We start from the raw sequence: 27,451 nt of genomic DNA, 5'->3' as shown, positions 1-27,451 counted from the left end.
GAAGCAAGGCGCCCTACGACGTCATCCTTGAGCATCAAACAGCAAGGCATCTGCACATTAAAAAATAAAATAAAATAAAATAAAGGCTAAAGTTCAGAAGTTCGTGTGAGGTATAAGATGGATTAATAATGTCACACTGGCACCAAGTTTCACCACAATTCTGCCTAGCCACCCGGCACAAACTGGCCGTAAAGGTGTGTGTGTGTGTGTGTGTGTGTGTGTGTGTGTGTAAGCGCGAGCGCATGCACTCTATAACTCGAAAAAGGTTCTCCAACTGCTATAAAAGTTCTCAATCTTGTTTATTTGACTTTTGACGATTTGAGACCTCTACTATTTGGTGAGTTGTTGCCTTTATTCTTTAAATTATTTAAGTTCCACCAGATCTTATCGTTGCTACACTCTTGTTGCATACTTCTGCTGCAAAAATTGACAGTCTTAAAGGCCTTGTACAACATTAAGTCATAGTGCTCGTTAATAAGTGCTAGAACCTCTCCTATTGCTCTAAAACGAAGGTTATTTCGTAGTACTATTGTGCATACTGTAAAGATGAAAATGTGCTATATTACAAATTTCATCTTCAATATTTTTTAAAGTAATTAGTTTTAATAAGCACTTAATTTTATTTTTGTTACTTGTATCCAATACACTCAGCTTAGTTAAAAAATCCCACTGTGGAAGCAAACCTTAAGAAATGTGTTATAAGAAAGAAGTTATCAAAACTACTCATGAGGGACATGCCGCATTTCTTCTGGTAATTAATAGTATTATTCACGTCAGTAGAACTGCATGTTACTGATTTAAGAATTTACATTTCATATAGTAACACTGAGTGTTTCATGTGACAGTCTTAAGTTTCAGTCTGTTACCATGAATAGATATTCCATTTGAGAACAACTACAGCAACAGTGAGGATTTTTACAATTTCTAAAACAAGAGATTCAGCTAGATTTCCAATTTTTTCAGCAAGACTCAGATTGTATCTATTTTGTTCAAAGTTAAGCCATGTTATGTCTCAAAATGTTCTAGCATACTTTTGTTACATTCATTCTGAATTAAAATAAAGTATTTTACATTATACATAATATTTACAATAAGCACTGAAAAGATTAGTAACTTACACTATCTACAGCAAGAAGAGCTTCAAGAATAATGCCAGCTTTGATGGAAATTGTGAGAATACTTCTAATTACAATAGCACACATCAGGTTCCTGTGCAGAGTGACTCTCAGAACGCGCAACTTCCTGAAGAAACAAAACAAGAAATAACATGAGGAATCCATAATAATCAACCATAATTAAACTCAGATAATTAATGTAATAGTACTATGAAAATCTCCTCTTTGGTGTATAGCACACTGATATCAGAGCTATGATCAAATGGGGTATGTTACAGCAAAGCAGTATAATATTGCACACTGTATTTTGTTCAGTACATAGTTATACAGTAAATTAATCGGTTTATCTTATAGTTAGTAAAAGTAGTCGTGCTTATTAGGATATAGGGCTCCTTGTGGCTTAAGAAATATTCAAATCAGGTTTGACTTTCTAATTTAATGTTCAACAAGGACTGATGTTACACAAGAAGGTGTGTGCTCTCACTGGTAAACATTCACCATTAAAATTTAATAGTCGTTAATATGGAATTTGTGAAGAGAGAGTTGATGTGATACATAAACAAAATTAAGAATGTGGTGTCAGAAGGACAATAGTTTCTGTAAATTAGAAAATAAACACTAACAACTTGAAAAAACACAAAGCAATTGATACAAGAACTGAATATACTATCATCATACTATGACTTCATAAATTTACTTTATGTAAATCAGCAATATTGCAATCTGATCGTGTCATGTTCACATAGAAAACTTGACACTTGACACTTAGGGTGAGGTAAGATACCTGAAGGTGGACAGCTTAGTATCAAAACATCATTTACTGTATGCACTTCAGTGGAATGTCATCGTCAAAATGGACAGAGGTCAGACTCAGACAAAGGTTATGAGACTCAGACAAAGGTTTCCCAGTGGTTGAGTACACATTCTTCTGTCGTTCATAGAGCATATAGCAATTTCAGATCCATGTCTGGCATCCAGAAGGTTCTGTCAAAACTGGACAATTGGTATGAATGGGCACCAGTCACACATATTTGCTGTTACACACTAAATGAAAAAGGACTGAAGCCTCAACCCAGCTGTGGTCTAGTTTTGCTGCAACCGCGTGAGGTGTCGCATCAACGATTACTATGCACCGAAGGCTTCATATGTATGCGAGGTGCCGAGCAGTTTGGATGTTACCCTACAGAATGCAGATCAATGGAGAATTATTATGTTCTCTGGTGAATATGAGTCTGCTTTTAAAGTGAAGGCAGATACATTTTTGGTTAAAAGACCAGTACCCATTACTACTCACCTAAGAAGCAGTTAGACCGGTAGATGTACAGACGGAATGGCTGTACAAGAAGTGGGAGGATATGGAGGTGAGGGAAATATACCATTATTGAACTGTACAGACCTTCATTTCTTCGAACGTGGAAGGGTGACTGCATAGATGCGTAGAGATTACGTTCTTGTTACTTTGTAGCTCCTCATATTGGTGCAATATGTGATTTTATTTGGGTAAGTACGAATAAATTGTAAAAGCTTCAAGTTCTTTATAAAGTATAATCTAAGTTGAGGAACAAATATCTAATTGTAGACAGCAAAATGACGGAATATCGACAGCTTTGGATGCATACAATTTCATGACCACCACAATAAACTTCGAAAAGAACAGCAATTTTCATATTTGTATTTTCTCTCGTTCACCACTTTACATGGACTTTATTATTATTATTTATGATAATAGTAGCTCAAAAGATATTACTTACTTATATGAAAAACAGATGACAATGGCAGGAAATACAGAACCAATTGATATGCCAAGCATCGATATTTGGAAAATTAGACGAGTTTTTGTGTTTGGAACAATGTTGCAACCTTCATAATTAGTGGTAGCAAACCATGTGCCATTTGCAAAACACTCCTTGTTTGCGTAATCTGGAAAAAATGAAAACAAATAATTCACAGGAACACTGGTGTAAGAGACAGAACATGAACTTTGTTACAACAGCAACAGTTCTAACCTGGAAGTTCCTTGTATGCAGTCATTGCCTAAGTGAGTTATTAAGGAATATATCATTTCGTGTGACTTCTTTTCTTTATGCTTTGATCCTGCGCATATGTCCCATAGGCACATCGTGATAGATAACATTACTATAGCAACTAGACAAGATAAACTGCATTTGTAGAGAATATTAATAACTAGCTACTAATCAGATTCATTTCTGAAGACTGAAACTGCAACATCAAGAAGAATAGCAAAGGAGAAGGATGATACAAACCGTGGTCTGCGTTCCACCCCATGAATGAATGTACTCCCTTCATCACTGCAGTCAGCTCCCATAAGATCCAAGGATGATGTTAGAACCCAGGTGTCTGGCATCCCTGGTATCACCATGACCCACAACTTGCATCTAGCTGCACCTAGAGCGTACGCAACAGCTGCATCCAAATCACTCTTTTTTCTCATTCCTGATTGATTTGATGCAACCACTACGAGTTCCTATCCTGCGTCAAACTATTAGTTCCAGAGTAGCACTTACATCCTTATTTGCTGGATGTATTCCAATATCTGTCTTCTCCTACAATTTTTATCCTTTATGGTTGCCTCTAGTATCATGGAGGTTACTCCCTGAGGCCTTAACGCGTGTCCTATTATCCTGTCCCTTTTGCTTGTCTCCTTTCTTCGTCGATTCTGCGGAGAAACTCCTCCTTTGTTATCTTATTAATCCATCTGATTTTCAACATTCTTCTATAACACCACATCTCAAACTCTTCGATTCTCCTCTGTTCCGGTTTTCCATTGTCCATGATTCACTACAATACAATGCAGTGCTCCAAACGCAAATTCTCAGAAATCTATTTCTGAAATTAATGCCATGTTTGACAGCAGTGGACTTCTCTTGGCCAGAAATGTCCTCTTTGCCTGTGCTAGTCTGCTTTTTATGTTCCACTTTCTTCACCCGTCATGGATTACTTTGCTTCCACGGTAGCACGATTCCTTAACTTAGTCTACATCGTGACCACCAATTTTGACGTTTTAAGTTTCTTACTATTCTCATTTCTGCTACTTCTCATTACTTTTGTCCTTCTCAGGTTTGCTCTTTATTCATATTTTCTACTCATCAGATTGTTCATTCAACAGATCGTGCAGTTCTTCCTCACTTTCATTGAGGATATCAAAGCCATCAGCGAAACTTATCATTGATATCCTTTCACACTGAATTTTCATCTCACGCTTGATCCTTTTCTTTATTTCCGTCATTGCTTCTTCGATGACAGAAGGGGGCGAAAGGCTGCATTCATGTTTTACGCACTTCTTAATCCGAGCACTTCGTTCTAGATTTTCCAGTCTTATTGTTCCGTCTACATATTGTTCCGTCGTACGTATTGTATATCACCCGTCTTTCTCTGTAGCATACTCCCACTTTTCTCAGAATTTCGAACATCTTGCACTGGGTTATACGCCCCTGAAAACCTACAGAGTCCATTCTGGTCTTGCTTCCTGATCTGTTAGTTTCATGAGGGGCCTCAAAGCACACCTAACGTTACAACTCCCAGTTACGAATAGGCCCTCCTTCTGGGAAAATTTGAACTTTTCTGGAAGATGTTCTCAGTCCCAACATGACTGATGCTGGCTCAACGATCTTATCAAACAATCAATACTTCATACCTGCCGTTAAAGCGAACAGGAACAACTGTACAGCTAGGTTCTCACTCCCCTTCTGCTCAGAGACCCTCTGGCCCGCCACTGTTCAGCGTCCTCTTTGTTGTGATGACAAATCGAATGCCAGGTGCACTGGAAGGTGTAGTAGCATCAGGGATGCTGGGCAACGCCTCAGTCACCTGAAGCTGTACAGTTGTCGTCACGGAGACATGAGATACACCGCCTCTCAGGGCAATAGCCTGATACGATCCAGTATGGCTGACTCAGATCACACGCGGCTCTATTTACAGACAAATGGCACGCTCCCTCTGAATCCAGAGAGAACAAATACAATCCTTAACCATCTTTTGTTATCAGGTATAACTAACTAGGGATCAGAAATAACATAAAAAACATAAATAAACTCTCTAAAATCAATTACTGCAGCTGCTCATAGCGACAATGTTAGTATTCCCTGTTAAGTAAACGAATATACTACTTAGTTCTGTTGACAACGGTAGCTAATCTGTTCATTTCACAAAAAAAAAAAAAAAAAAAAGCATTTACGAGCTGTAGTTCTCACGGTACGGAGACTGACAAAGGCGAAAGGCGTAGAAACCTTGTAATTGGGCAGAGTATAGAAAATGTTCCTTTGAGTGTTAACAAGTGGTGAGAGGTGCGGGTGAAAGGGTGACTAATCTCCCCGGACAACTCATGTTGGTTGTATCCTCGTACGGAGCATTTTTACATGGGATGAAATGGCCCCTCCCCTTTGTATTTTTGTCTTTATCTCAAAAGCTTGAGAGATTGCAGTATGAACTGCGTTGATCTGAGAGGATCTGAAAATTTCCGAGTATAATTTTAGTGTGAAGAACGATGTTCTGAGTCTTTTTATGAATAAAAACTGCAAAATGCTTAATAAAATTCTTTATTTATTACTTCATTTTGGGTACTGCCATTATCAAAGCAGAACTATAGCCCTTTTACTCTAGCGACTTTCTCGACATACTCGATTCTAAGTATGTGCGTCTTTTGCGTGTGCGCCGTCCGTGCCAGAGCGTAAATATGTAACCAACCAAAATATTGAGGATCTCTCGAAAACGCGCCGGTATTGGTAAAATTTGTTATTACAGAATTACGAAAAATGCCATGTTGATGGTGAACGGTGTACTTTAATTGAAGACATTTTTGTTCGTCAGAGAAATGTTCTAAAAGAACCAGCTCCTAAGTTTTCTTAATGGATCGCTAAGACTAAGTTACCTATTAATTCTTTCGCAAATGGTCGCTCTTTTCTATGCTTTTTTTACTGATTAGTAGTTTGTTTTAGCAGAAGATCATTGTGCTCTGAATATTTATTCCTGTTTACGTATTTCATGCTTAATTTGTAAATTGGTGACAATTACGATTCACTCCTGAGAGAGAGAGAGAGAGAGAGAGAGAGAGAGAGAGAGAGAGAGAGCGAGAGACAGAGCGAGAGAGAGAGAGAGACAGAGACAGAGAGTGCACACTTCTACATTTACATAGCATCAAATATTGTTGTTGTTGTGGTCTTCAGTCCTGAGACTGGTTTGATGCAGCTCTCCATGCTACTCTATCCTGTGCAAGCTCCTTCATCTCCCAGTACCTACTGCAACCTACATCCTTCTGAATCTGCTTAGTGTATTCATCTCTTGGTCTCCCTCTACGATTTTTACCCTCCACGGTGCCCTCCAATGCTAAATTTGTGATCCCTTGATGCCTCAAAACATGTCCTACCAACCGATCCCTTCTTCTAGTCAAGTTGTGCCACAAACTTCTCTTCTCCCCAATTCTATTCAATACCTCCTCATTAGTTACGTGATCTACCCACCTTATCTTCAGCATTCTTCTGTAGCACCACATTTCGAAAGCTTCTATTCTCTTCTTATCCAAACTAGTTATCGTCCATGTTTCACTTCCATACATGGCTACACTCCATACAATTACTTTCAGAAACGACTTGCTGACGCTTAAATCTATACTCGATGTTAACAAATTTCTCTTCTTCAGAAACGCTTTCCTTCCCATTGCCAGTCTACATTTTATATCCTCTCTACTTCGACCATCATCAGTTATAGCAAAACTCCTTTACTACTTTAAGTGTCTCATTTCCTAATCTAATTCCCTCAGCATCACCTGATTTAGTTTGACTACATTCCATTATACTCGTTTTGCTTTTGTTGATGTTCATCTTATATCCTCCTTTCAAGACACTGTCCATTCCGTTCAACTGCTCTTCCAAGTCCTTTGCTGTCTCTGACAGAATTACAATGTCATCGGCGAACCTCAAAGTTTTTACTTCTTCTCCATGAATTTTAATACCTACTCCGAAGTTTTCTTTTGTTTCCTTTACTGCTTGCTCAGTATACAGATTGAATAACATCGGGGAGAGGCTACAACCCTATCTCACTCCTTTCCCAACCACTGCTTCCCTTTCATGCCCCTCGACTCCTATAACTGCCATCTGGTTTCTGTACAAATTGTAAATAGCCTTTCGTTCCCTGTATTTTACCCCTGCCACCTTCAGAATTTGAAACAGAGTATTCCAGTTAACATTGTCAAAAGCTTTCTCTAAGTCTACAAATGCTAGAAACGTAGGTTTGCCTTTTCTTAGTTTTTCTTCTAAGATAAGTCGTAACGTTAGTATTGCCTCACGTGTTCCAACATTTCTACGGAATCCCAACTGATCTTCCCCGAGGTCCGCTTCTACCAGTTTTTCCATTCGTCTGTAAAGAATTCGCGTTGGTATTTTGCAGCTGTGACTTATTAAACTGATAGTTCGGTAATTTTCACATATGTCAACACCGGCTTTCTTTGGGATTGGAATTATTATATTCTTCTTGAATTCTGAGGGTATTTCGCCTGTCTCATACATCTTCCTCACCAGATGGTAGAGTTTTGTCATGAATGGCTCTCTCAAGGCCATCAGTAGTTCTAATGGAATGTTGTCTACGCCCGGGGCCTTGTTTCGACTCAGGTCTTTCAGTGCTCTGTCAAACTCTTCACGCAGTATCTTATCTCCCATTTCGTCTTCATCTACATCCTCTTCCATTTCCATAACATTGTCCTCAAGTACATCGCCCTTGTATAAACCCTCTATATACTCCTTCCACCTTTCTGCCTTCCCTTCTTTGCTTAGAACTGGGTTGCCATCTGAGCTCTTGATATTCATACAAGTGGTTCTCTTCTCTCCAAAGGTCTCTTTAATTTTCCTGTAGGCAGTATCTATCTTATCCCTAGTGAGACCTCTACATCCTTACATTTGTCCTCTAGCCATCCCTGCTTAGCCATTTTGCACTTCCTGTCGATCTCATTTTTGAGACGTTTGTATTCCTTATTGCCTGCCTCATTTACTGCATTTTTATACACTCCTGGAAATTGAAATAAGAACACCGTGAATTCATTGTCCCAGGAAGGGGAAACTTTATTGACACATTCCTGGGGTCAGATACATCACATGATCACACTGACAGAACCACAGGCACATAGACACAGGCAACAGAGCATGCACAATGTCGGCACTAGTACAGTGTATATCCACCTTTCGCAGCAATGCAGGCTGCTATTCTCCCATGGAGACGATCGTAGAGATGCTGGATGTAGTCCTGTGGAACGGCTTGCCATGCCATTTCCACCTGGCGCCTCAGTTGGACCAGCGTTCGTGCTGGACGTGCAGACTGCATGAGACGACGCTTCATCCAGTCCCAAACATGCTCAATGGGGGACAGATCCGGAGATCTTGCTGGCCAGGGTAGTTGACTTACACCTTCTAGAGCACGTTGGGTGGCACGGGATACATGCGGACGTGCATTGTCCTGTTGGAACAGCAAGTTCCCTTGCCGGTCTAGGAATGGTAGAACGATGGGTTCGATGACGGTTTGGATGTACCGTGCACTATTCAGTGTCCCCTCGACGATCACCAGTGGTGTACGGCCAGTGTAGGAGATCGCTCCCCACACCATGATGCCGGGTGTTGGCCCTGTGTGCCTCGGTCGTATGCAGTCCTGATTGTGGCGCTCACCTGGACGGCGCCAAACACGCATACGACCATCATTGGCACCAAGGCAGAAGCGACTCTCATCGCTGAAGACGACACGTCTCCATTCGTCCCTCCATTCACGCCTGTCGCGACACCACTGGAGGCGGGCTGCACGATGTTGGGGCGTGAGCGGAAGACGGCCTAACGGTGTGCGGGACCGTAGCCCAGCTTCATGGAGACGGTTGCGAATGGTCCTCGCCGATACCCCAGGAGCAACAGTGTCCCTAATTTGCTGGGAAGTGGCGGTGCGGTCCCCTATGGCACTGCGTAGGATCCTACGGTCTTGGCGTGCATCCGTGCGTCGCTGCGGTCCGGTCCCAGGTCGACGGGCACGTGCACCTTCCGCCGACCACTGGCGACAACATCGATGTACTGTGGAGACCTCACGCCCCACGTGTTGAGCAATTCGGCGGTACGTCCACCCGGCCTCCCGCATGCCCACTATACGCCCTCGCTCAAAGTCCGTCAACTGCACATACGGTTCACGTCCACGCTGTCGCGGCATGCTACCAGTGTTAAAGACTGCGATGGAGCTCCGTATGCCCGGCAAACTGGCTGACACTGACAGCGGCGGTGCACAAATGCTGCGCAGCTAGCGCCATTCGACGGCCAACACCGCGGTTCCTGGTGTGTCCGCTGTGCCGTGCGTGTGATCATTGCTTGTACAGCCCTCTCGCAGTGTCCGGAGCAAGTATGGTGGGTCTGACACACCGGTGTCAATGTGTTCTTTTTTCCATTTCCAGGAGTGTATTTTCTCCTTTCATCAATTAAATTCAATATTTCTGTCAGTATCTCCAGGATTCTTCCATGTATACAGCCTCCTTTTATGATTCAATATTTCTTCTGTTACCCAAGGATTTCTATTAGCCCTCGTCTTTTTACCTACTTGATCCTCTGCTGCCTTCACTACTTCATCCCTCAGAGCTGCCCATTCTTTTTCTACTGTATTTCTTTCCCCCATTCCTGTCAATTGTTCCCTTATGCTCTCCCTGAAACTCTGTACAACCTCTGGTTCTTTCAGTTTATCCAGGTCCCATCTTCTTAAATTCCCACCTTTTTGCAGTTTCTTCAGTTTCAATCTGCAGTTCATAACCAATAGATTGTGGTCAGAATCCACATCTGCCCCTGGAAATGTCTTACAATTTAAAACCTGGTTCCTAAATCTCTGTCTTACCATTATATAATCTATCTGATACCTTTTAGTATCTCCAGGATTCTTCCAGGTATACAACCTTCTTTTATGATTCTTGAACCAAGTGTTAGCTATGATTAAGTTATGCTCTGTGCAAAATTCTACAAGGTGGCTTCCTCTTTCATTCCTTCCCCCCAATCCATATTCACCTACTATGTTTCCTTCTCTCCCTTTTCCTACTGACGAATTCCAGTCACCCATGACTATTAAATTTTCGTCTCCCTTCACTACCTGAATAATTTCTTTTATCTCATCATACATTTCATCTATTTCTTCATCATCTGCAGAGATAGTTGCAATATAAACTTGTACTACTGTAGTAGGCATGGGCTTTGTGTCTATCTTGGCCACAATAATGCGTTCACTATGCTGTTTGTAGTAGCTAACCCGCACTCCTATTTTTTTTATTCATTATTAAACCTACTCCTGCATTACCCTTATTTCATTTTGTATTTATAACCCTGTAATCACCTGACCAAATGTCTTATTCCTCCTGCCACCGAACTTCACTAATTCCCACTATATCTAACTTTAACCTATCCATTTCCCTTTTTAAATTTTCTAACCTACCTGCCCGATTAAGGGATCTGACATTCCACGCTCCGATCCGTAGAACGCCAGTTTTCTTTCTCCTGATAACGACGTCCTCTTGAGTAGTCCCCGCCCGGAGATCCGAATGGGGGATTATTTTACCTCCGGAATATTTTACCCAAGAGGACGCCATCATCATTTAACCATACAGTAAAGCTGCATGCCCTCGGGAAAAATTACGGCTGTAGTTTCCCCTTGCTTTCAGCCGTTCGCAGTACCAGAACAGCAAGGCAGTTTTGGCCTTACAGAACCTTATTAACTTAGTAAGGTAGTTCCAGAACCTTTTATAAATGTGAAGATGAAAAAAAATTCCGATACGGCAGGATGCAAATCAGCTGTATACCTGTGCTACACTCCGTAATCCAATGCTTTTAACCACTAAACCACGATGAACTAGCTGAAGCTTCTTTTTGCACTTTAACTTAAAGTTCATGAAGTCTTTACCGCATGTGCGTCATTATGTGACGTTTAATTATAACAAATCATACCCAAAATGACGTGCCCTTATAAATCTGCAGTGCACCATTGCCTTGAAACGGCAAACTTTCATGACAAACATGTTACGATATGAAATTACGGAATACATTACGGTATTTCCGAAACATCCAGCATCGAATGTTAAGGAAAATCGATAGCAGGTCCAGCGGACTTCGATAACTGCGTGTGACATTAAAATGACGTCAAGTTTGCTCTAAGTGTTGTGAACTGTAGGTTATCCTCAGCTGAAGCCTGTCTACCATCTTGATGAGTCTTAGAAATCTATTTCTCCGTTAAAGACCTGTGTTAAATCTATCCTCTTGGTGTTAATGCGTTGAATTGATGGTCATTTCTGAGTACGTACTTTGAAAACATATATTGTACTTTCGTGGATGAATGCTTATCATCAGATAGTTGAAAACTTAATTTTTTAACGCCAATTCTCACTCGTCGAATATGGTGTGCATCACAGCAAAGCAACCGAACGTTTCATTCCTGTTTTAAGTGAAATCGAAAAACAGACCTGCAATTGTAGCACTTCAGTAAGACTCACCATTACGGCGGAGGCACGCTTCACTTTTTCGGCCTAATGACCCCTCCCTTCTTGGTTCTGATGCAAAATACACAGCAGACAGCTCTCACCACTAACACATTTTTGATACTGGCGTGTAAACGAAAATGGCTCCTCGAAACAACGACACAAAAAGAATAAAGCACCAGTGGCGCTACAATGGACTCTCTTGTCTGGATTATCAGATGAGGCAAGGAAGTCGATTGTGTAAAAGGAGGCCTTGTAAAACAAGGTTCAGTGCCAGCATCAATAAAACCTACGCCTAATCTGGACGTCCACGGTTTTCTTCGCAAAGTATTCACAATGATCGCGGATTCATACAGGGTATTTGAGCCGGCTGAAGTGGCCGTGCGGTTAAAGGCGCTGCAGTCTGGAACCGCAAGACCGCTACGGTCGCAGGTTCGAATCCTGCCTCGGGCATGGATGTTTGTGATGTCCTTAGGTTAGTTAGGTTTAACTAGTTCTAAGTTCTAGGGGACTAATGACCTCAGCAGTTGAGTCCCATAGTGCTCAGAGCCATACAGGGTATTTCCTTTGTTGATAAGATGTTCTGAGCTGTTCAGACAGACGTTCCAAGTGACGTGGACGGTATCTCCCTAGCGAGTATCTTAATATGTTACCTATTTCCGGCGAGTAATAATGAGTACAGGGCACTTGAGAGATGAACGTGAGGCGTGACCCCGCAACTTTTGGGGCGGTTTCCTATAGAAATACGGCAGGAGGGGACGTTGCCGTGTGTAAATGGAACCAAGGTATTTCCGGTACGGGAAGCAGAAAGGGATGCTGTTATGTTGCATATGCTCTGATGTGCATCCTAAGAGACTACAAACTATTTAAACAGAAGAACAGGTGGCGAGAGTATTGTGGGGTCTCCGCTTTGATTTCTGCTTACTCTAGATCGCGCATCGATATGTTCCCGTATGATTATGGATGAATGGCGGATCACAGTCTTGCTAAAAAGTACCTAGCGCTACTGGACAAAATACAGTACAAGAGCCTACGCATCTGTCCCGGAGCTATGCTTTCCAACCCCACTAACGTCCCTCTGGATTCAACAGAAATGCCTGTACATATTCGCAGGACATTACGTTTGATCATAAACGTTTTACAAAGAATGGCGCATGCTTCTCATCCACTGAAAAAAAAATGTGAAACACTGTCTCATACCGGATATAATAGAAACCAGTGGAAAAGACAATTTCTTCTTTACAAACGGTGCAAGCACTGGAAAAACTAGAAAATTACAGATCACCGACGTCCTTCCAATGTTCCTATATGACTATCGTAGCCCTTCTCAGTGTATTCCTGTAGCATATGTTGATTGTTCTAGCAACGAAAATGGATATAGGCAGTTTTCACCAATGTCGTGCCTGCTAGGGAAGTGGGTAGGACTAACTCAAATTAATACAGGTGGCTCAAAAGTGGATATGGAACCTCATACAGGACGTGCTTTCTTCTATCCACTAACTTTGGGGGCAAAAAGTTTCAACTACCCCGGGGATGCTTCCACATTTCTTGCTGAAACATTTACCGTTATGCAGGCGGTAGAATACGCAAACTCTCTCGAAATAAGTAATACTCACTGACTGGCAGAGCGTTCTGAAACCTATTAGCTACCGGAAATCCAACAAAGGAATTTGTAAATATACTCTTAACCTAGTAGATCAGTATTATCAAGCAAAAAGGTTGGTCATGTTAAAGAATTCGTTTGGATTAAATCACATTCGACATTATGTATAATGACAAAATAGATAACTACCGAGAGATGCGATTAGACCTATAGACATAAAACTCCTTACACAGACTACTTCCTGCAAATAAAATGACAAGTAATTCTTTCGTGACAGGAAGAATGGACTGAAAGTACAAAAAGTGGTAACAGAAACGCAGGTATACAGCCAGTCATACGACGACAGTCATGGTTTGTAATGTCCAAACGCCGGCCGCTGTGGCCGAGCGGTTCTAGGCGCTTCAGTCTGGAACCGCGCGACCGCTACCGTCGCAGGTTCGAATCCTGCCTCGGGCATGGATGTGTGTGGTGTCCTTAGGTTAGTTAGGTTTAAGTAGTTCTAAGTTCTAGGGAACTGATGACCTCAGATGTTAAGTCCCATAGTGCTCAGAGACATTTGAACCATTTTTTTAATGTCCAAACACCGAAGAAATAATATCGTAAACTGTAAGGGTGCGACTCAGTCTTTGATCTCTCCCCGCCTACTTACATAGAATCAGCTTACTGTATATGCCAGATTGTGGTCGCAATTGGTGATGTAAATCACATTCTATATCAGTGCAAGCGCTATGAGAAAGGCAGAGTCAAATTTTTCAAGGACCTTTGAGGGAGATTTCGTCATCATTCACCCTATACTGTCGCAGATCTTGAAAATACAACCATTAGTACATATACTGAGGTGATAAAAGTCATGGGATACCGCTCAATATCGTTTTGGAGCTTCTTTTACCCGGCATAATGCAACAACACGACGTGACATGGACTCAATAAGTCTCTGGAAGTCCCCTAGAGATATGGTGATTCATGCTGCCTCTATAGCCGTCCAGAAGTGCAAAACTGTTGCAGGTTCAGGAGGGTTTTGTGCACGAACCGACCTCTCGATTATGTTCCGTAAATGTTCCATAGGATTCACGTCGGATATCTGGGTGGCCAAATCATTCGCTCGAATTGTTCAGAGTGTTCATCACACCAGCCGCGAACAGTTGTGGCCTGGTGACATGGCACATTGTCATCCATAAAACACTTCCGGTCAATAATCGGTACAGATGGATCACAGCACCTAGTCCATTCCATATAAACACAGCCCACATCATTGTGGAGCCAACACCATTTTGCACAGTGCCTTGTTGACAACTTGCATCCATGGCTTCCTGGGGTCTGCGCCACACTAGAACCCTACTATCAGCTCTTACAAACTGAAATCGAGACTCATCTGACCAGGCCACGGTTTTCCAACAGCCTAGGGTTCAACCGATATGGCCGCAAGACCAAGAGACGCCCTGCACGCGACGTCGTGATCTTAACAAAGACACCCGTGTTCGTCATTTGATGCCATAACCCATTAACGCCAAATTTCACCACTCTTTCTCGATAAATACGTTCGCGTACGCTCCACACTGATTTCTCAGCTTATTTTACGTACTGTTGCTTGTCTATTAGCACTGAAAACTCTACGCAAATTTCACTGAACACCGTCGTTAAGTGAAAGACGTCGGTCACTGCGTTGCCTTGGGGGAGGGGTAATTCTCACATTATTGACGCTGTGGATGACGGAATATTGAATACTGAATTCCCAAACGATTTCCGAAATGGAATGTCCCATGCGTCGAGCTCCACCTACCATTCCGCGTTCAAAGTCTATTGATTCCCGACTCGCGTTAATAATAACGTCTGAAATCTTTTGACGTGAAGCACCTGTTTAAAAATGACAGTTTCGTCAATACACTGCCCTTTTGTACGTTGTTACGCGATAGTACTGCCATGTGTACATGTGCACATCGCTATCTTATGTTTTCTATCACTTTAGTGTATGACGCTATCTATAGCCAAGTACATAGCCCAAGAAGATTTAACAATCTAAAAGAATTGATGCCCATCTATCCAAATTAATCAACTGAATTACCAGTTTTATACAAACAAGAGATTTTCTGTCAATTGTTCCAATTTAAAGAACCGCATTACCTGTTTTCAAACACTCAAGAAGTTTACTGTCAATTGTATCTAGTACTCTAATCAAAGACATGGCACGTTATAATCTGAAGACGCATTAACGACTTCATCCTCTACAGAGTGTGTCTGATCAAAGGTAAATACTACCTTGATATATTGGTCACTTTTTAAAATTGTGTAGTATTATGCTAGAAGACAAAATTAGAAAATAAATAAATAAAATCAGTTCTCCGAGCTTAGCAAGCCATGGACAAGTGTAGATGAACATTTGCCTGACTCCACTGGCTTAGAGGAGCGTCTCTCATAACCAGATACTCATGTGGAATTTCCTCAAAAGCAAACTTACAAATATTTAATTCACAGACCACTGCATGTAAAACTAGGTCAACTTATTCAATCTGTACTTATTCAATAAGTGTAGATTATTAATTTCTTAGGGTAGCAATTGAATATTTATGTCACTGTAATGTTTTAGAAGCTGTTCGTTTTTGATACGTGTTTGAGTGCGATGTTTTACGATACTCTTTTTATTAATGTTGGCCAATTACTTCAAAAGCTGTATAGTTAATCTGCAACGTAATGCACGACGTTAAGACGAAGCAGCGTAGCAGGGAAGAGGATAGGGGTAAGCTATATGGAACGACGGGTAAGCCGGCCACTGTGGCCGAGCGGTTCTAGACGCTTCAGTCCGGAACTGCGCTGTTGTTACGGTCGCAGGTTCGAATCCTGCCTCGGGCATGGATGTGTGGTGATGTCCTTAGGTTAGTTAGGTTTAAGTAGTTCTAAGTCTAGGAGACTGATGACCTTAGGTGTTAAGTCCCATAGTGCTTAGAGCCATTTTTGAAAGACGGGCAATGTATAATGTGTACAATAGCCAAGAATGAATAATAAGAATAGGAGACCAAGAAGGAAGTGTTGGGATTAAAAAGAGTGTAAGATAGGGTTGTAGTCTTTCGCTCATACTGTTCGATCTGTTCATCGCAGAAGCAGTAACGGAAATAAAAGAAAGGTTCATGAGTGGAATTACAATTCAAGGTGAAAGGATATCAATGATAAGATTCGCTGATGACATTGCGAAAGTGTGAGAAGTGACAGAAAAGAATATGCCGAGAAACTTGACATCAGAATTGGTGATCACAAAGTACGTGAAGTAAAGATAGTCAGCTACCTATGCATCAAAATAACCGAGGCCCACGAGAAAGACAGGCCCCGGCGCGTACGTCACGAAGGTAGTCCTGAAATCGCTCGCTCGCTCAAATCAGCAGACAAACCACGTTTCTAGACCTGTTAACTCGTAACTAAGCGTGTCCTTACAAACGAAAACTGAATCTTCTACTAGAATCCGTTATTACGGAATCTTACTGTTATTAGTCCTATAACGATGGGAAGTCCATGGGCCTATTTATAATTTTTTACTGCTGTACTGGCGTAAAATAAAATAAAATCATGCTAAAATGATTATCAGTTGCGTAAGGCACCACTTCCAGCATGTAATGAGTACTGTTATGCATAATAGACTAAATGCTATAAACAAGGGGCTATACCATTTATATCGAGTATTGATCTTATTTAAATCTTGCTGTAGTACTGTTAATCAGTAAGACTTCATAATAGGAGATTCCAGTGGAAGATGCAATTCTCGTTAGTACTCACACGCCCAGCTGCGAGTTAACAGGTTTAGAAACGCATTTTGTCTGCTGAGCTAAGCGAGCGAGTGAGTTCAGGACTACCTTCGTGACGTACGCGGCGCGGCTTGTCTTTCTCGTGGGCCTCGAAAAACCCGTAAAGGACAACATAAAAGCAGACTAGCACTGGAAAAATGGACATTCGTGGTCTAAAGAAATCTACCAGTATCTAACAAAGGCCTTAACTTGATGAAGAAATTTCTGAGAATGTAGTTTTGGAGCACAGCAAGGTGTGCTAGTGAAACATGGACGGTAGGAAAACCTGAACAGAAGAGAATCTAAGCATTTGAGATGTGGTAGTACACAGGACTCTTGAAAAGTAGGTGGACTGATAAAGTAGGGAATGAGGAGGTTCTCCGCGGAATCGGCGAGGAGTATATGGAAAACACTGACTACACGAAGGGACGGAATGATAGGACGTTTGTTAAGACATCAGAGATTAACGTTCACCGTACTAGAGGGAGGTGTAGAGAGTAAAAACTGTAGAGAAAGACAGAGACTGGAATACATCCAGCAAATAATTGAAGACGTGGGTTGCGAATGCTACTCCAAGGCAGTGCAACACACTTCTTATTACACAGAAAATATTGATACACGGCAATCATTTGTTGGTTCACAGTTTCTGTCCGTGATGGGCCCTCGTAAACTGTGGAACACACCAAGAGAATAATCCAAACAGTCCAGGGTCAAGGAAATCCGTCAATACTCTGCGTAAAACTTAGCCCAGTTGAAATACAGTTGACAGACATGTCATAAAAGTACACTGAAAGCGAGGTAGAAACCTACGCACTGCACGATTTAAAGTGTAGTGGAGTGACCCAGCGGCCGGGTTTTATCTCCGGCTAGACGACAGTGTCCTGACCACCTGACGAGCGATGGCGCGTTTTAGGGCTGCCGGAGGTGTCGATGACAGCCGACATCGCATGCTATAATATCGCTGTGGGATAACAGAGATACAGCACAGTGCAGAGTGTTTAGACTCGAAAGAGTGAGAAACTCTATCTTCAGGATACGAGGTTAGTGACTGCATGTTTAGGGTCGAAAAACTCAGGCTCTCTGTCTTTAGGACGCGAGATTACGAAGTTTGTGTTTACTTGATTTGTGGGTGGCAAGTGAGCGCTTAATGCCAGCGTTGAGAACTTGATTACTTCGCGAATCCAGTTCATATAGCGACTTATAATAATTCTGCGAGTGAGGTAACAGAGGAAAATTACACATTATGTAGGGAAGAGTGCTAATATACATTGAAGGTTCAACAGTTTGATTATTTATTCAGTGAGCTTCGAAATTAAGCCGAGCGGTTCTATGCGCTACAGTCTGGAGCCGCGCGACCGCTACGGTCGCAGGTTCGAATCCTGCCTCGAGCGTGGATGTGTGTGATGTCCTTAGGTTGGTTAGGTTTAAGTAATTCTAAGTTCTAGGGGACTGATGATCTTAGAAGTTAAGTCCCATACTGCTCAGAGCCATTTGAACCATTTTTTAAATTAAAAATTATTTCTTGTTTCGGCTAGCTCATATTGTAAAATCAACTCCAGCTACGTTTAGTTATTTACACTGCGACCACCAATTCTGCAAAGAACTTCAAAAACTAGTCATTATCTTTTAATAACAAATGTTTTGCCGCGACTTGCGATCAGCTTCTAGACAACTGAGAGACCGAAACCAATTCAAGTATATGCGATTGTACGTTTACGTTCTCCTCCAAAGATACGTTTATTAAAATAGGATGATAGTTAGCATACAATTAACATTGCACTCATTGGTTTGCGGTCAAGACTTAGGTGAAAACCTGCACGTTCTAGATGAAAATTCACCGATTTTCTCCTGAGTCACGGTTTTCTGTTGCCCCTTTATTGCACCGTCACTGCTCATTACGATTAATTTCATCAAAGTCACATTACGGTCGTTGGTATATTAAAATATACTACTGGCCATTAAAATTGCTACACCACGAAGATGACGTGATACAGACGCGAAATTTAACCGACAGGAAGAAGATGCTGTGATATGCAAATGATTCGCTTTTCAGAGCATTCACATAAGGCTGGAGCCGGTGGCGACACCTACAACGTGCTGACATGAGGGAAGCTTCCAACCTTTTTCTCATACACGAACAGCAGTTGACTGGCGTTGCCTGGTGAAACGTTGTTGTGATGCCTCATGTAAGCAGGAGAAATGCATACCAGCATGTTTCCGACTTTGATAAAAGTCGGATTGTAGCCTATAGCGATTGCGGTTTATCGTAGCGCGACATTGCTACTCACGTCGGTCGAGATCCAATGACTGTTAGCAGAATATGGAATCGGTGGGTTCAGGAGGGTTATACGGAACGCCGTACTGGATCCCAACGGCCTCGTACCACTAGCAGTCGAGATGACAGGCATCTTATTCGCATGGCTGTAACGGATCGTGCAGCCACGTCTCGACCCCTGAGTCAACAGATGGGGACGTTTGCAAGACAACAACCATCTGCACGAACAGTTCGACGACGTTTGCAGCAGCATGGACTACCAGCTCGGAGACCATGGCTACGGTTACCCTTGATGCTGCATCACAGACAGGAACGCCTGCGATGATGTACTAAAATACGAACCTGGGTGCACGAATGGCAAAACGTCATTTTTTCTGATGAATCCAGGTTCTGTTTACAGCATCATGATGGTCGCATCCGTGTTTGGAGATATCGCAGTGAACGCACATTGGAAGCGTTTATTCGTCATCGCCATACTGGCGTAACACCCGGCGTGATGGCATGGGGTGCCATTGGTTACGCGTCTCGGTCACCTCTCGTTCCCATTGACGGAACTTTGAACAGTGGACGTTACATTTCAGGCGTGTTACGACCCGTGGCTCTACCCTTCATTCGATCCCTGCGAATCGCTACATATCAGCAGGATAATGCACGACCGCATGTTGCAGGTCCTGTACGGGCCTTTCTGGATACAGAAAATGTTCGATTGCTGCCCTGGCCAGCACATTCTCCAGATCTCTCACCAATTGAAAACGTCTGGTCAATGGTGGCCGAGCAACTTTTTCGTCACAATACGCCAGTCACTACTCTTGATCAACTGTGGTATCGTGTTGAAGCTGCATGGGCGGCTGCACCTGTACACGGCATCCAAGCTCTGTTTGACTCAATGCCCAGGCGTATCAATGCCGTTATTACGGCCAGAGGCGGTTGTTCTCAGTACTGATTTCTCAGGATCTATTCACCCAAATTGCGTGAAAATGTAATCACATGTCAGTTCTAGTATAATATATTTCTCCAATGAATACCCGTTTGTCATCTGCATTTCTTCTTCGTGTAGCCATTTTAATGGTCAGTAGTGTATCGTTAAAGATAACGAAGTTGTACATGGGAAAATCTCAGTGTGTCTTCAAATCATAGTCTAGTCTCTTCTGTCACTAGAGATACCTATCAGGAAGGTAAACGTATTTATTTTTAAAACTAATATACGTTTTCAAAATTCAGGAAATGATAATATTCTTTGGTTCCTAAATGTTAAAGGAGGCATTTGTTAGAATGCAATGACACATTCCATCAGATAAGTTGTTTGAAAAACTCCCGTTTTCATCCACTGGCTAAAGTAAGCAACATTTTGTATATAAACGGTTTATCTTATTGTGCCTATTACTTCACAATATTGAGATGGTCTCTCTAACAGGTATAGTGATCTACCTGGGCAGATTAGAACGGCCCGATTTTAAATCCCAGATGATTCAAAAAGAAAGAGCAGATTTCAGTTATTTATTACAAACAAATTATAAAAGATGGAAACACATTGCGCGCTGGTTAGAGGAAGATTCAAAGTTTTGACACAATTACACTGTTGTTTGTTTGTAGCAACATGGGGACTACACCACAAGTTAAATTATTTCGTGTGTCGGAATTTGCGCGAAGTCAATCCATTGCTCAAGTGCAACATGATTTCCGTCGTCAGTTCAGGAACAAGCTACAACTGCACAAGCAAATTCATGACTGGCGTACAACATTCTCTGGAGTTTGTTGCGTGTGTGAAGAGAACAGCACTGGTCGTCCACGCACCTCTGAAGAAAATATCGAGCGTATCCGAGGTGCCGTTCACACGGAGCCCTCGGAAGTCCACAAGACGGCAGGCAGGAATTTCAACTTGCTGAAACAACAATGTGGCGTGTTCTGAAACGACGCCTGCTTATGAAGCCTCACAAGTTGCAGTTACTGCAGCAGTTGCCTTCCTCGACTTGCGCCATAGGGTGGTGGGGTTTCGGGTTCCGCTGGATAGGTCAGGAGTCCACTACACGCAACAAGCGGCTACACGGGTAGCAGGGGTTGTGTGGCGTGGGCTGGGCGGTTTTTTAGGTTAGATGGCCTTGGGCAAGTACAGAAAGGGCAACAGCCTCAACGGGTGCGGGGCAAAGTCAGGACATGCGGGGACCAAGCAGCAATCGGTATTGTAATTGTAAACTGTCGAAGCTGCGTTGGTAGAGTACCGGAACTTCAAGCGCTGATAGAAAGCACCGAAGCTGAAATCGTTATAGGTACAGAAAGCTGGCTGAAGCCAGAGATAAATTCTGCCGAAATTTTTACAAAGGTACAGACGGTGTTTAGAAAGGATAGATTGCATGCAACCGGTGGTGGAGTGTTCGTCGCTCTTAGTAGTAGTTTATCCTGTAGTGAAGTAGAATTGGATAGTTCCTGTGAATTATTATGGGTGGAGGTTACACTCAACAACCGAGCTAGGTTAATAATTGGCTCCTTTTACCGACCTCCCGACTCAGCAGCATTAGTGGCAGAACAACTGAGAGAAAATTTGGAATACATTGCACATAAATTTTCTCAGCATGTTATAGTCTTAGGTGGAGATTTCAATTTACCAGATATAGACTGGGACACTCAAATGTTTAGGACGGGTGGTAGGGACAGAGCATCGAGTGACATTACACTGAGTGCACTATCCGAAAATTACCTCGAGCAATTAAACAGAGAACCGACTCGTGGAGATAACATCTTGGACCTACTGGTAACAAACAGACCCGAACTTTTCGACTCTGTATGTGCAGAACAGGGAATCAGTGATCATAAGGCCGTTGCAGCATCCCTGAAGATGGAAGTTAATAGGAATATAAAAAAAGGGAGGAAGGTTTATCTGTTTAGCAAGAGTAATAGCATAGAAGGCAGATTTCGGACTACCTAACAGATCAAAACGAAAATTTCTGTTCCGACACTGACAATGTTGAATGTTTATGGAAAAAGTTCAAGGCAATCGTAAAATGCGTTTTAGACAGGTACGTGCCGAGTAAAACTGTGAGGGACGGGAAAAACCCACCGTGGTACAACAACAAAGTTAGGAAACTACTGCGAAAGCAAAGAGAGCTTCAGTCCAAGTTTAAACGCAGCCAAAATCTCTCAGACAAACAGAAGCTAAACGATGTCAAAGTTAGCGTAAGGAGGGCTATGCGTGAAGCGTTCAGTGAATTCGAAAGTAAAATTCTATGTACCGACTTGACAGAAAATCCTAGGAAGTTCTGGTCTTACATTAAATCAGTAAGTGGCTCGAAACAGCATATCCAGACACTCCGGGATGATGAAGGCATTGAAACAGAGGATGACAAGCGTAAAGCTGAAATACTAAACACCTTTTTCCAAAGCTGTTTCACAGAGGAAGACCGCACTGCAGTTCCTTCTCTAAATCCTCGCACAAACGAAAAAATGGCTGACATCGAAATAAGTGCCCAAGGAATATAAAAGCAACTGGAATCACTCAACAGAGGAAAGTCCACTGGACCTGACGGGATACCAATTCGAAAGAACATGCCCCCCTTCTAACAGCCGTGTACCGCAAGTCTCTAGAGGAACGGAAGGTTCCAAATGATTGGAAAAGAGCACAGGTAGTCCCAGTCTTCAAAAAGGGTCGTCGAGCAGATGCGCAAAACTATAGACCTATATCTCTGACGTCGATCTGTTGTAGAATTGTAGAACATGTTTTTTGCTCGAGTATCATGTCGTTTCTGGAAACCCAGAATCTACTATGTAGGAATCAACATGGATTCCGGAAACAGCGATCGTGTGAGACCCAACTCGCTTTATTTGTTCATGAGACCCAGAAAATATTAGATACAGGCTCCCAGGTAGATGCTATTTTTCTTGACTTTCGGAAGGCGTTCGATACAGTTCCGCATTGTCGCCTGATAAACAAAGTAAGAGCCTACGGAATATCAGACCAGCTGTGTGGCTGGATTGAAGAGTTTTTAGCCAACAGAACACAGCATGTTGTTATCAATGGAGAGACGTACAGACGTTAAAGTAACCTCTGGCGTGCCACAGGGAAGTGTTATGGGACCATTGCTTTTCACAATATATATAAATGACCTAGTAGATAGTGTCGGAAATTCCATGCGGCTTTTCGCGGATGATGCTGTAGTATACAGAGAAGTTGCAGCATTAGAAAATTGTAGCGAAATGCAGGAAGATCTGCAGCGGATAGGCACTTGGTGCAGGGAGTGGCAACTGACCCTTAACATAGACAAATGTAATGTATTGCGAATACATAGAAAGAAGGATCCTTTATTGTATGATTATATGATAGCGGAACAAACACTGGTAGCGGTTACTTCTGTAAAATATCTGGGAGTATGCGTGCGGAACGATTTGAAGTGGAATGATCATATAAAATTAATTGTTGGTAAGGTGGGTACCAGGTTGAGATTCATTGGGAGAGTCCTTACAAAATGTAGTCCATCAACAAAGGAGGTGGCTTACAAAACACTCGTTCGACCTATACTTGAGTATTGCTCATCAGTGTGGGATCCGTACCAGATCGTGTTAACGGAGGAGATAGAGAAGATCCAAAGAAGAGCGGCGCGTTTCGTCACAGGGTTATTTGGTAAGCATGATAGCGTTACGGAGATGTTTAACGAACTCAAGTGGCAGACTGTGCAAGAGAGGCGCTCTGCATCGCGGTGTAGCTTGCTCGCCAGGTTTCGAGAGGGTGCGTTTCTGGATGAGGTATCGAATATATTGCTTCCCCCTACTTATACCTCCCGAGGAGATCACGAATGTAAAATTAGAGAGATTAGAGCGCGCACGGAGGCTTTCAGACAGTCGTTCTTCCCGCGAACCATACGCGACTGGAACAGGAAAGGGAGGTAATGACAGTGGCACGTAAAGTGCCCTCCGCCACACACCGTTGGGTGTCATGCGGAGTATAAATGTAGATGTAGATGTAGATAGCAGAAGATAGAAATTCTGCATTTCAGTTTTTCAGTATACGCCGGAGGAAACTTTCTCCGAACGACCCATCGTTTCGGACGAATCGATGTTTGATATAGTGGGTAAAGTAAACCGTCATAATGTAACAATCTGGGGATTACAAAATCCTGGCATTATCATAGAACATGAGACTCACCGAAACTGAGTGTGTTTTGTGTCGTTTCTGTTGACAAAGCTTATGGACCTTTCTTTCCTGCGGAGGAAACTGTGACAGGAATGTCATATCTGGAGATACTGCAAAATTGGTTGTTTCCTCAACTTCAAGAAGATTCCAGCGGTTTGATTTTTATGCATGACGACCCCCCAGCCTTTCTCCTTGAGGTGCGGTGTTATCTTAACAACACCATCCTATAACTTTCGATTTGAAGAGGAGGACGCCTAGATCTGGTTCATGGCATCTGGTGTCTCAGGTCACCAAATCCAGACATTGTGTTTATTTCTGGTGGGGGTACATAAAAGATGGCAGCTACTCTTCAAGAGCTGAGAAATCGAATTGTTGAAGCTGTCGATTCAGTAAACAGGGAGATGTTGATTAGTGTGTGGAATGAAATGGACTACCCTTTTGATGTTCCTCGGGCAACGTGTGGTGCTCCTGTTGAGTGTATGTCTGTGCGAACATAAAACTTCGAACCTTGCTTTATTCAATGACACGCGCGGTGAATTTCTGTCTTTCATAGTTTCTCTGTAACAACTGAAATCTGTTCTTTCTTTTTGAATCACCTTGTGAATACTTGTTGTATGTTACCCATATAGCCCTATAGCTTATGCCTATTTGTCTTATAATTTCGAACATCTTCACCATTTGATACTAATGAACACTTTTTCCAGGTCAACAATTCCTATGAACGTGTCTTGATTTTTCTTTAGTCTTACTTTCATTATCAACCCAAACGTCAGAACTCCCTCTTTTGTGCCAAACGTATCGGCATCTAACAAATCCTCAATTTTCTTTTCCATTCTTCTTTATATTAATTTTGTCAGCAACTTGGATGCATGAACTTTTAAGCTGATTGTGCCATAATTCTCGCACTTGTCCGCTTCTTGCAGTCTTCAGAATTGTGCGGATGATATTTTTCCGAAAGTCTTATGGTATATCGCCAGACTCCTACATTCTACACACCAACGTGAATAGTCGTTTTGCTGCCACTTCCATCAATGATTTTAGAAATACTGATGGAATGTTATGTAACCCTTCTGCCTTATTTTGTCTTAAGTCTCTCTTTTAAATTCTCATTCTAATGCCGGATCCTCTATCTCTTCTGTATCGACTTCTGTTTCCTCTTCTATCACATCATACAAATTTCCCTTTCATGGAGGCCTCCAGTGAACTCTTTCCACCTGTCCGCTCTCTCCTCTGCATTTTACAATGGGATTCCCGTTGCAGTCTTAATATTCCCATCCTTGCTTTTAATTTCACCGAAGGTTGTTTTGACTTTCGTTATGATGAGGACGAACGAGTCGTCGCCAGTGTTGACTGGTTGTCAATGCTAAATAGAAACATATAAATCACAGCAGGTTTGTCAGAAACGTCGAGAAGGTGCTGGCTGTGTGATAGGGATCTGCAACGACTAAAATAATTAGAAGTCGTTGGTAAAAAATAATATATCTTGTGCTTAACTGATTGTACAAGATTCTTCTTGGCTGTATACATATAATTAGAAACAGATAGTTATTGAGGCCTCACTTAGGTCATACGTTTCTAAGCGCCTTGTTAGAGGTTGCTTCCTATCAGCTGAAGGCTATGCTACTTTACTACTTGACGTCCCGAGCGAGAGTGGACGAGAGCTCGCTATAAACTTGATACAATCCGCGGAGCGGCGCTAGCGGTGCTGGTCGCGACTTCGGGTGTCCAACGATACTAATACGGCCCGCGGTCGATAACTGCAACCCCTAACAAGTATGGTAGCGAACGTTGATACCACAACTTTTCTATATGCTGAGTCAGTTCTTCCGAAAATCATTTCTTTTTTGTTTTCTTCTCTCGTTTCATGCAAACGTTTCGTCTTGGCTCCCCGCACTTCCTGTTTATTTCATTCCTCAGCGACTAGTATTTTTGTATTCCTGAATTTCCCCGATCATTTTTGTACTTCCTTCTTACATCGATCAGCTGAAATATTTCATGTGTTCCCCCTGGTTTCTTCGCAGTTACCTTCTTTGTACCTATATTTTTCTTTCCCATTTCTGTGACTGCTCTTTTTAGAGATGTCGACTCCTCTTCAACCGAACTGCCTACTGAGCTGTTCGTTGTTGCCGATCTACTGCATTATAGAACTTCAAGCGTATCTCTTCATTCCTTAGTACTTACGTATCCAACTTCTTTGCGTGTTGATTCTTCCTGACTAATCTCTTAAACTTCAGCCTACTCTTCTTCACTACTAAATGGTGATCTGAATCTGTATCTGCTATACTGATCAGTCCAGTTCAATATCCTCATGCACTTTCCCTATCTCTGCATCTTCGGGTTGGGACGTCGACATGTATACCTGAATTACCGTTGTCGGTGTTCGTTTGCTTTCAGTTCTGATGGGGACAACCCTATCACTGAACTATTTGCCAGCCGCGGTGGTCGAGCGGTTCTAGGCGCTTCAGTCCGGAACCGCGCGACTGCTACGGTCGCAGGTTCAAATCCTGCCTCGGGCATGGATGTGTGTGATGTCCTTAGGTTAGTTAGGTTTAAGTAGTTCTAAGTTCTAGGGAACTGATGACCCAGATGTTTAGTCCCATAGTGCTCAGAGCCATTTTAACCATTTTGAACTGAACTATTTACAGTAACGCACTCTCTGCCCTACCTTCCTATTCATAACGTTCTGCCTTTCTCTGCTGCTGCCGATATTTCCCCGTAATCATGTGATCAGAAATTCTTATTTTCGTTCCCTTTCACTTCAATGATCCCCACTACATCTAGTTTGAGCCTTTGCATTATCGTTTTCAGATTTTCTAGCTTCCCTATCACGTTTCCACGTTCAAACTTCTGACATTCTGCGTCCTGACTCGTAGGACATTATCCTTTCGTTGATGATTCAATCTTTTTCTCATAGACACCTCCCCCTTGGCAGTACCTCCCCTTTGGCAGTCCCTTCCCAGAGATCCGAAAGGGGGGGGGGGGGGCTAGTCTGGGATCTTTCAGCAATGGAGACATCATCATGACATCTTTTCAGCTACAGGTCACTTATCTTACGGATACACATTATGTGTTTTTAATACAGC

The 27,451-nt window shown here is 42.4% G+C and overlaps 1 protein-coding gene across 2 annotated transcripts in view; it reads right to left on the bottom strand.

Moving 5' to 3' along the window:
• The window catches only part of LOC126458917 (calcitonin gene-related peptide type 1 receptor-like), a 260,388-nt gene that overhangs the window by 65,390 nt on the left and 167,547 nt on the right, over positions 1–27,451 (bottom strand). For both annotated transcript variants that reach the window (XM_050095825.1, XM_050095826.1), the window contains 2 exons: positions 2,867–3,035; positions 1,119–1,242 (listed from right to left, as the gene is read on the bottom strand). In XM_050095825.1, coding sequence (XP_049951782.1) covers positions 1,119–1,242; positions 2,867–3,035 — 293 coding nt within the window. The remainder of the gene's footprint in view (positions 1–1,118; positions 1,243–2,866; positions 3,036–27,451) is intronic.

This window comes from Schistocerca serialis, chromosome 1 (assembly GCF_023864345.2).
Source record: "Schistocerca serialis cubense isolate TAMUIC-IGC-003099 chromosome 1, iqSchSeri2.2, whole genome shotgun sequence".
Lineage (NCBI taxonomy): Eukaryota > Metazoa > Arthropoda > Insecta > Orthoptera > Acrididae > Schistocerca > Schistocerca serialis.
Note: the sequence above shows the minus strand (reverse complement) of the source record. Positions and strands in the feature narration are given on the sequence as shown.